An 11,245-nucleotide genomic window follows, 5' to 3' on the forward strand; every position below is an offset into this window, starting at 1 on the left:
GATGCTCAGGGAGGCGGGGGGCTGTAGCTGGGGTGGGAGAACAGGGAGGCGGGGGCTGTAGCGGGGATGCTCCGGGAGCGGGGGGATGGGGACTCGGAGCGGAGCACCCGGCGCTCGTGCCTCGCGGGGCGCGCAGACATCCCCTCATTATAGCCCTCCCCCCAGAAGGTCGTCTGGGGGCAGGGACTGGTGCTTCTGCGCCTGCGCACTAGAGAGCAGCAGGTGTCTCCCTGTCAGCGCGTGCCTCAGCTCCTCCCCACCAACTTGGGTCCGTGCGCGCGCCGCTCACGCGACCCCTTTCCTCTGCTGCCCACGTGCCTTCGGCTTCTCTTCCCGCGGACTGGCAGCGCCGCACGGCGCGCGCCCCCGCCTCTGTTCCTCTGTTATTCGCGCGTGCCTGCGCCTCTCTCTGCCTCAGCCCCATGCACCAGGCACCGCGTTCAGGGGCCAGCGCAGAGGGGATTGCACCTGCGCTCCCTACTGCACAGCCAGGAGCTGGTACTGCCGCCCCCTCCCCGTGTCTGTGCAGTGCAAACAATGAGCCTGCCGGGAGCAGCCTGCCCTGCTGCATAGAAAGGACCTGGAGACCAGCCTCCTCCAGCAGGGGAGAAGCCAAGGTGACCACCATAGAGGGCTAGTCCCGCTGTCTGTCTGTCACTGTCTGTTTCCATCCGTCTGTATGAGATTGTGTTACCCTCGCACAGATGCTTGCATGGCATTGCTCTGTCTCCCCCACCTCATCACCTCCATTGCTATTAATTCAGGACCAAGGATGCTCTGCAGGGTAAATATCCCCCAGCCCGAATTTCCAACTGAGGTAGATAGGACGGTGGCCCTCGGGGTTAAAAGAATTTTGCTGTATTGTCTGCTTCAGGTTTGAATCATGAGCATTCTTAACAAAATGGTTAAAAACCCTGATGTTTAATTGCAAACTCAGCTGGTGACTTGTGATTTTATTTCATGCATCATGCAACAATTGCTCTTTTTCTGTATTTAAACTCATGTGCTGTGGGTTTTGTTTATCTTGTTAAACCAAAACACCTTTCAAACAGTTCTCGCTATGTTAACGGGGTTTTATTTCTTAGTTCAGTACTATGTGTCCATACCACATTTCACTTGTTTTCCTCTTCCATTTAATGAAGAAAATCTCTCTAGTTACTTCATGTCCTGTTTTTTTGTTTTCTTTAAATAACTTTAGGCAATTTTAAATTAAGTATTTTTCTTCACCATTTGTGCTGTCACGTTTATGTAACATGTGCCCGCCTGCATATGAGATTCATAGAAATAGCTAAGGTATTGCATGTTCTTGAATTCACTCGTACTGTATCTGAACATTAAAAAATGTCTTTTCATTGAAGAAGACAGGGGTTAAAATGAATGAAGATCTGAAGGTTAATTTAAGCTGGCTGCCTCAAGATCACTTAGAAGCCAGCTCTCCAGAGAATATCTCAACTGCAGTCTCCTCCCTGATTCCTGTCGTAGACCCAGAACCAGAGCTCATAGTAAACCCCTGGGACATTGTTTTGTGTACTTCAGGAACCCTTATCTCCTGTGAAAATGCCATTGTGGTCCTTATCATTTTCCAAAATCCTAATCTTCGTGCCCCCATGTTCCTTCTGATAGGCAGCCTGGCACTTGCAGACCTCTTAGCAGGAATTGGATTGATCATCAATTTTATTTTTGCCTATCTTCTACAATCAGAAGCTACAAAACTGGTCACTATTGGACTGATTGTTGCCTCTTTCTCTGCATCTGTCTGCAGCTTGCTGGCTATTACTGTTGATCGTTACCTCTCATTGTATTATGCTTTGACTTATAATTCAGAAAGGACTGTCACTTTTACTTATATCATGCTTATTTTGCTCTGGGGAGCATCTATCTGTATTGGACTGCTGCCTATAATGGGCTGGAACTGCCTCAAAGATGAATCCACCTGCAGTGTTATCAGACCGCTCACTAAAAATAATGCAGCTATCCTTTCAGTCTCTTTCTTGCTCATGTTTGCTCTCATGCTGCAGCTCTACATTCAAATTTGTAAAATTGTGATGCGCCATGCCCATCAGATTGCCTTGCAACACCATTTCCTGGCCACATCCCATTATGTGACCACCCGAAAAGGAGTGTCTACTTTGGCCATTATTTTGGGGACCTTTGCTGCTTGTTGGATGCCTTTTACACTCTATTCTTTAATAGCAGATTACACGTATCCTTCAATATATACCTATGCCACTCTCCTGCCAGCCACCTACAATTCCATCATCAATCCTGTAATATATGCTTTTAGAAACCAGGAAATACAAAAAGCATTTTGGCTCATCTGCTGTGGCTGTATCCCTTCTAGCCTGTCTCAAAGAGCAAGATCACCTAGTGATGTTTGATTAACAGCTATGAGGACTTTATTTAGCATTTTGTTTTTCAAAAATTCCTGCAACAATCTTTGGTTAGATATAGTCCTTAGATTGTACATATCTAAATCATATTCAAGCCACAGGATGCACTGACCCTTTTGTAAAGAGAAACCCCATTAACCGAAATGAACTCAGTGGTTTAAGGAAGATTTCCAAAATCAAAATGATTAGTGTTCTTTCAAATTATATTGTTGCTCAGGTTCTATGAATAGACTAAACCGGTCATTCACATTCACTATGATTCTAAGTTAACTTTATTAATTAAAAAAGGTAGACTGATGAATTATAGCCTTTTTAAAATAGTTTATGTGCTTGAGCTCAGTTATACTGCATGATTTTTCTGTTGTCAGAAATTCTCTCTCTTCTTAGCCTTAGTGAAACAGTAAAGAAGACTATGTCCTTGGTTCTGTTAACATAAACTAAAATGTATATCATCAATTTAAAATAATGACCCAATAACTATTGTTTCATTTGGTATTTATTGTAATACTTTCTGGACCATTAATTTGCTAAAATGAGGAAGTACTTGTGCAGGTTTACTGTTTTATATCTCAGTATAAATTGATCAGTATTTTAAAATGTTACCTATTTTCTCATGAGTTCTAGATAGATGCTAGAATAGAATATACATTTAGTCTTTACTACTGCTTTGTTTCTTTTCAAAAATCAACTATACATTTTTTAAAATATAGGACATCAGGGCCTATTGTAATATTGATTTTTAAGCAGAATTCCTCATTTAAATGATGGAGATTTCTACTCAGAAATCTATGGCACAATATGGCCTCTAGGAATTATGCATTGTAATAGGTGCAGCATTTTAAGTTTCTTTGACAGATTAATATTTTCAGAAGTGTATAAGGAAATATTTAATAAAATAACTTGCTTAAAATAGTATATTTTTAGTACCTACAGTAAATGGTTCCCTAAAGGTTGCTATTGATACACAAGTGTTATTTCATGTTCTCATTGTTCTGCTATGGTTTCAGATTCTGAAGTTTGAAAATTCTTTGAGCATGTCAGGTGCATAATTGTATGTAGCAAAAATGCCTACGGAACATATTTTCTGCTATTCTAATAATTTAATCTTTGAGTCCATCACATATTATAATGCTCAGTACTATATGCATATCATTTCACTTCATTCTAAGATAATACTCCTTGTGTAAAAGGCAAAGCTTCCTTTCATGAATGGTTTAATTTAAGCTGCTTCTGATCTTTTCCCTGAAGCCACATTAGAATTATTAGAACAAAAAATGTTGTTTTCTAATAACAAGGTTGTATTGACAGAAGAAAAAGCTTACTGGAAAAAAACACACCTGATTTTGGATTTCTTTGTTAAACTTGAGGTATATTCTCATATCAGTGAATGGGAATTTATAGTAAAACTTCCATTAGTGCTGATGGAAGTTACAAGTATAAATGCCTAGGCACCAATATGAGGGTGTAGTCCCCTGAATATCAAAGTAAATATACTATATTGTTGCTTTAGTATCTTCCATTATAGTTTAAAAAAAATCTCAAATTTTGATGAAAAATATACCTGTACAGTATAGAGAGTATACACTACTATACTGCTGCCACTCAATCTTTTCAAATGGTATCTTTCCTTTCGTTTAAACTTTTGGAACACTGTAGCTTTTGTGGCAAACTTCTGTGACATTAATAATCCATATGCTATACCCAGAACTAAATTTCAAATGTGAGTCACTTGTATATTAGCAATAATTTATTTTGGTTTCAATGCCAGATTCAAATTCCATTATTTACTTGGTTCATGATATCTGGCTATTACTTTGCATTAATCTAATCAAATTTAATATTGTATGGTGGCGACCTTATCTTGACAGGACTGTGCTCTTGCAACTCCCGTTGGCTTCAGGTGTAGGTGTTCAACACCCACTGAAATCTCCCCTCAAACTATATAGGATATTTGTGTTCTTTATCTATCTCTGAATATTAATGAAGTTCTAGTAGTTACCAGTTTTCTATTGTTTATAAGAAATCATCACTTCATAAATACCTATGATGTATATATACCTGATTTTTTTATATATATCTATACACACATACATACATACATACACACACACTCAAAGTATCAAATATTGGAAATTATTGCTAGGATCATTTGTTAACATTTTGAAATGAATTATGCATAAGGGTCACAAATGCTATTTGCTTGTTAACAGACACAGATAAGACTTGTTAAAACTATACAAACAAAACCTACCCCTCTCTTCCTCTATCCTTTCCTTGAGTTTGGTCAGTTGCATCAAAGTGCCAATAACTGATCAGGACAAACACCTACAGTTGTGACTAAAATTCTGTCCCAAGAGGAATTCTGTCCCAAGAGTTTGGTCCACTTCTATCTAGGTACTAATATGCCCCTCCATTACCAGAGTATCTGAGCACCTCACAATTATTTTATGTCTTTATCCTCACAACAGGCCTGTGAGGTAGGGAGGGACTATCATCCCCCGTTTACAGCTGGGGAACAGACACTCAGTGACACCCACTGACTTGCCCAAGGTCACTCAGGAAATCCATGGCAGAGCATAGAATTGAACCTCAGTCTCCTGTGTAGCAATCTAGTTCCCTAACCACTGGACCATCCTTCCTCTTCTCTTGCCCCCCTTCTCTTCCAGTCTGGATCATGCCTTCCTGTGGCAAAACCCATAGCATGGGGCTCTGGAGAAGAAATCTGTGATTTCAGTGGTTGTTCCATCAGAGAGATTCCCACCCCCTTGCCCAAGTAGCCCATTGTACTTACCAACAAATCTGGCAGATCTCCAGAGATCTGTAGGAGGCCACAGTTGACCACATGGAGGCTGTATGCCTCTGCACTGGCTCTGGTCTGGTAGGAGGGTTCAGCAGAAAATATCCAAGGATGCCAGAGGGGGACAATGTGGATCCCCACCATAACCATATCCTCTCCTCTGCTCCTGGCTTATCTGATGTTCACCTCCTCACTCAATGTGGAACTTAGACCTGTAGATCAGCCAGGGAAGAAACTACACTCTTCTTCCATGCAGGATCAGAGAGATTTGTACCAAGAGGGTCCTCTTCACATGCAGATCTCAGGACACCATCTGGGCTGAATTTAGGATAGAGATGGATTAAAATTACAGAGTAATGTTTAGATGGGGCAAATAGTGTTTCTACAATCTAGCCCTAAGTGAGGGGCAGTGCCTGTAGGTGCACTACTTCAGAAACAGGCCAGCAATCAAATTGTGACTTCAGAGCCATTACCTTGCACTTGATGTTACTCTGGTCACTTTAATAGCTTGAATGATCTGGACTCTCTCTTATAAAGATGTTCTTAAACTCAAAAGGCTCTTCAGTATTAGTCCTGATAGAGGCCAAAACTCTGCTCGAAGTCAGTAAGTTTGGCCTATTTAGGACTACAGGGTTGAGCCCAAAATTATGTAACTGTAAAAGTAACAGTCCTGAGGTAAATACTGCATAATATACAACTGAATGACCTTGTGTTCAGATCTGCGTATTAAACACTTGCCTCACCAGATTCAGTAGTTCAACAAGAAGAAATGCTTCTTAAAAGCCAGTTGACTCCACAGAAGTAGATGGTTCTGTCCAACATTCTTTTCTAGTTTCTGTATCTAGACAGTTCTGTCTTAGGCCACAGTTCTGCAAATTGTTCCATGTGGGCAGAGCTCAGCACAACATGGAATCCCCCTGAAGTTAGTGGGACTCCACACAGACACAGGGACCTGCCCCCATTGGATAACTTGAAGGAACATGTAATATTGAACAATACTAGTGCCAGAGGGGTTAAATTGACCATTCTTAGCAATATTGGGATTCTTCACAGCTCAGTCATCAATTCAAGTGTTTTTAAAATGCACATGCATAATTTAATTAAAAGAATGTTTACTTTGTTTTAAATTATTAAAATGCTAGATCTATTGTTAGTAATAAGTTGTATCTTTAATGTTGAAACCTGTTGCAGCCCGTGGTTTGTGTACCCAAACCTAAAAGCTTTTGCTATTTTTTTTATTTTTCCTAGCATTTAACATTTTAGCAATAATGCAAAAAAACAAAAGCTTTTGTTATAAGAGCAATAAAGTCCCAATAAAATAAAGTTTATATAAGCTGTAGAGTCAAAGCAATAGTGAGGAAGCAATAAAATCATTAGATAAAATAGTGTGTTTCAATAAGCAAATCTCACCTGTGCAAGGACTTTATGTAAGCAGAATTCATACTTTACTGTTAGGCACTGATTACAGTATTACATGGGACATTGTTTCAGGCTGGTTGCATTATGATCATTGAAGTTATTGTGTTGAAATTTTTGTGGATAACTGTTTATCTCAATTTTCATATCCTGAATTCTTAATATTTCCAAGACAGCATTATGTTAATGTAATAGGTATTTCTATGGAATGTATTCTTTTATATCATTTAAAATTTAGTTTATAGAACAGTGTTAGTATAATTTTAATTATATGCAGAGTTTCAAGTTTTAGGTTAATCTAAATAAAAAATCATAGGTTTTCACAAGACCTACACTGAAAGTACCCCAAATTTACAATGTTTGCAATGTTGAAAATAGTGGAGCCTCCAGAGGACCATAGAGATCAGATTATCCATGCTCATTGGCCGCTGAACCCCAATTTTGGAGTATGAGTATGAAAGGCACATGATTTTGGTATAATTGAAGAACACATCCTCCACCTCCCCCATGCCCAGCCCTGTTTAAAGCAAGCAAAAAGCTCTACTTTGCAGTGTGCAGGGGATGCTGGCACCCCATCATTGCCTGCTTCCCATATCTCTGTAATAGAAGTTAAGTGGTGTAAAGGGCCTTGTCCCATCCCTCATCACGGAAGGGCCTAATCTAAAACTTACTGAAGTCAGTGGATGGTCTCCCATTGTCTTCATTGGCTTTTTGATCAGACTCAGGTTGAATTTCACCCCCAGCTCATTCTTTTCTCATTACCTCCTTTTCCTCCCTACTATAGTTACTAAATATTTCACATAGTGATATCCAAGACACCAATTGTTTCCCTGTGTTTAGAATAGAAGATAATGCTGATAGCTCAGGTACCATCCAAAAATAAAAAAAGTAATTGCATACATAATGTGAAAAGCTTGAAAGCAAAAATAGGAGAATTAGAATGTCTGGCAATGGAAAGAGATTTTAACATTATGGGCATTTAGGTGGAATGGAGAAAGGAATGATATACCTGGCTGTATACTATATAGAATGGACAGACTAAGTAACAGAGGCAGAGGATTATCACTGTGCCAGAAAGGTTGAACAGCATCTCATGAGATCACATTTCTGGCCATACAGAGTATCTTACTGGATGCAAATCTTAAGTGTAAGAATAAAAGTACACTGTTAGGGTACCACTGGCCTCCTGATCAGGAGAAAGATATTGAGAGCACACTTTTGAGAAGAATCAAAGATGCAATTAAATATAGAGTAGTAATGGGTGACGTCACCTATCCTCATATAGACTGGTTAGATGTCACATTGGAAAGAGGTTTAGAGCAGTGGTTCTCAAACAGGGACCCGGGGCCGCAAGCAGGTTTCAGGGGGTCCGCCAAACAGGACCAGTGTTAGACTTGCTGGGGCCTAGGGCAGAAAGCTGAAGTCCCACTGCATGGGGCTGAAGCGTGGGGCCCTGAGCTCTGCCACCTGGGGCTGAAGCAGAAGCCTGAGCAACTTAGCTTTACAGTGCCCCCTGTGGCATGGAGCTCTGGGCAATTGGCCCGCTTGCTACCCCTTAACGCCGGCCCTGGCTTTTAGATGCAGAAAACCAGTTATTGTGGCACAAGTGAGCCATGGAGTTTTATAGCATGACTGAGGAGGCCTCAGAAAGAAAAAGGTTGAGAACCCCTAGTGTAGAGAATCAATTTCTTGTCAACTTAATTGATCGTCTTCTTAGAACAGCCAGTTCTAGAGCACATAAAAGGCTATTCTTGAAATAGTTCTGAGCACTGTACAGGAAATACAAGGGGTAACTAAAATTGAGCTAATATATAAATTACCCATAGTGTCTAAACTCCTCCCATTTTCCTTTCTTGTTCATCTGTGTGTACATGTCCACTTGCTTCCTCTTCAGTCTAAGCTTTATTGTTGCTGTCAGTGTTAAACACCCTAAAGGAAGAGAATATACAAGGTTTCTCCAGAGCAATATATGAGGGTGGTGTCATTAGGCCAGTACATGAAACAGGGCCATAAAGTGACCATCCACAAAAGAGTGGGACACAAAATACAGTCAAATGCACACAGTAAACAGATTGAAAATATAGAGCCAAGTTAAAAAATCATTAATCTTTTTCAGCTATAGTGATCTTAAGAGTTTCTTTCAACAATAGTGGAGCAGATCCAGGCTATTTCGAGTGTGTTTGTTGCCCTAGACAATTGGGCACCATGATGGCAAGTGAAATTCAGTGTTGATACATACAAGTTACTGATAGGAAGGAATAATACATTGGAATACATCGGAAGGAATAATTTGAACTAATCACCGTCATTCCTGGGTTCTAAATGACTTGCAACCCCTCATAAAAAAAAACTATGGGTAAGGGGGAATTTTTGTCAACAGCTCAGTACAAATGTTGGTTTAATGCTCTGATAGTCAAAACTTGTAATGCTGTGTTCAGTTTTGGTCACTAGCAGTTCAGAGATGTTCAATGAAAATCATTAGAGATTGAAAAGATTAGGGCTATTTATTATAGAGAGGAAACTAACAGAGACATAATAAAGGATACTAAATAATGAGTGCTAGAGGGAAGATAAATCAGGCATGCTTATTTTCCCTTTCTCATAATACAAGAACAAGGGGACTTCCAATGAAATTGAAAGGCAATACATTTGGAAATACTTGTCCAAAGTAAAAGTAGGTGAAAGTAACCTAATAGTAACCTGTGGAACTGACTGCCACAGTATATCACTTAGGCCCAAGAGTTTATCATTATTTTTAAAAGGATTAGCAATTGTATGGACAAGGACCTTCATATTTACATAAGATGAAATAAAAAAAGATCAAGGGATATAAGTCTTTATAGTTCAGATAATTATGCAACTACTAACTGCCTGAAATTAGGGTAAAAGCATTTCCCATTAGCAAGTTATTCTGCAACTGTCCATTGTGTGGACTCACACCTTCCCCTGACGCATATGGAGTTGTTGGAAATAGGATACTGAACTAGATGGACTACTGGTTTGATCTAGTACAGCAATTTCTATGTTACTTTGTTCTTATGTAAGTCAGTATAGTACCTACTGGTGAATATGACTTTTAACAATGACCACCATAGCTGCATAAATGTATAGCTGCAAAATGCACAAATGCGATTGCAAATGAGCTGCCACTTTTCTGAAAATTTGACATGGTGGGTTGTATTTTAATTATGAATAGCCTTGATCCTGCAATCCTGACATGCATAACTTCAGTTAAAGTCAGTGCGAGTTTTCTGCCAATTTAAGAACAGGCACAACAGCAGATTATTTTTTAGGATGCATTATAATACATTCCTATTTCTTCTGAAGAAGAGATGAGCCCTTAACTTTATTGTAGTTGTTTCCTTGAAAGTGATTTTAAATGTGCTACCAAACATATTACATAATAAATGCCTATGCTGAAGTTTATTATTTCAATTCTTGCTGATCTTGTAGACTTAATTAGCCCTAGCCTTCTAGATGAGATGAAGTAAATATGTCGTAAAGTAAAGGGCCAGCTCCAGACACAAGGCACCATGAAGTAAATATGTCGTAAAGTAAAGGGCCGCTCCAGAGAGGGGCAGCATGTCCAGGTATTCGGCGGCAATTCGGCGGACGGTCCCTCACTCCCGCTCGTAGCGAAGGACCTCCCGCCGAATTGCCGCCGCAGATCATGATCACGATCGCGGCTTTTTTTTTTTTTTTTTGGCTGCTTGGGGCGGCCAAAACCCCGGAGCCGGCTCTGAGTACAAAACCTTCAGTAATAAGGGAGAAAAAAACCTGAACATAGCCAATTAGACATTACATTCAGCCTGATGAGACTCAAAAGAGAAGGTAACTGACCCCCCAAAAAATCTTGTTACAAATAAGTATTATAATACTTACGTGAAACAAACCCTTTCAATGTTATTGAAGTTTTTCAGTGTAATATTCAGCAGTATCTAGGGTCCTAAGGAGCACAAGTCTCATTGAAAATTAATGGAATTTGCAATCCTCAATTCCTTAGGTACTTTTGAAATTCTCCCCGCTGAATTGCCTATTTTGTAAACTAACTAGTTTTTATGCAAATATTAAAAATAGTAATTGTATCAGTGTATATTTAATCAAACATAATATCAGGTTTATCAATATCAAATTATTTTAATTAATTTTAAAGTTCATTTTCAACAGTGCTCAGATTGAAAAAAGCCAACAAGGACAATATCTGCAAGAGTTGTTTAGTCTTGTTTAATGTAATTTCTAAACAAAATAATTCATCGTATAAACAAAATGAAATATAAAACAGCATAGTACTATAATGACAGCTACATATTATGTGTTTGAGTCTCCTCTCACTTACATCAGCTTTATGCCGGTGCACTGCAATTTTAATAACTGCAATGGAGTTACTTTTTATTTACAGCAGTGAGAGATCAAAATCTGGCCTCATATCTTTAGCTCCAAGGATCTGCCTTTTTATAATTCAGAGGTATCATAATCTACATAAGTAAGGGATCTACATTCTTACATTTGAAAGCCAAATGGTAGTACTTGTATAAGTACATCCAGAAACTTTTTTTTAACAAAATAAAATACTTTAAAAATTAATTCACTCATTTTCAAATTTCCCAAAGACAAATGGGAATTTAGATAATTGCCTGTATAT

At 39.1% G+C, this 11,245-nt stretch overlaps 1 protein-coding gene across 3 annotated transcripts; it reads left to right on the forward strand.

The window, feature by feature from the left end:
* Window positions 1-287: 287 nt before the first annotated feature.
* GPR12 (G protein-coupled receptor 12) lies at window positions 288-3,303 on the forward strand. Of its 3 annotated transcripts, none has more exons than XM_005286666.5 (2): window positions 288-617; window positions 1,359-3,303. In XM_005286666.5, the coding sequence occupies exons 1-2, from the start codon at window positions 423-425 to the stop codon at window positions 2,376-2,378; spliced, it is 1,215 nt and encodes a 404-aa protein (XP_005286723.1). In that variant the 5' UTR covers window positions 288-422; the 3' UTR covers window positions 2,379-3,303. The 3 variants fall into 3 exon arrangements, with proteins under 3 accessions (XP_005286723.1, XP_005286724.1, XP_042698783.1); XM_005286667.5 differs by having other exon boundaries at window positions 1,362-3,303; XM_042842849.2 differs by having other exon boundaries at window positions 482-3,303.
* Window positions 3,304-11,245: the final 7,942 nt, after the last annotated feature.

Source organism: Chrysemys picta, chromosome 1 (assembly GCF_011386835.1).
Source record: "Chrysemys picta bellii isolate R12L10 chromosome 1, ASM1138683v2, whole genome shotgun sequence".
NCBI lineage: Eukaryota > Metazoa > Chordata > Testudines > Emydidae > Chrysemys > Chrysemys picta.

Bases quoted from the DNA above. Each gene is read 5' to 3' on its own strand.
- GPR12 (XM_005286666.5), top strand. From the start codon at position 423: ATGCACCAGGCACCGCGTTCAGGGGCCAGCGCAGAGGGGATTGCACCT. The intron at 618-1,358 runs GTGACCACCATA...TTTTCATTGAAG, and splicing joins CCAGCAGGGGAGAAGCCAAG to AAGACAGGGGTTAAAATGAA.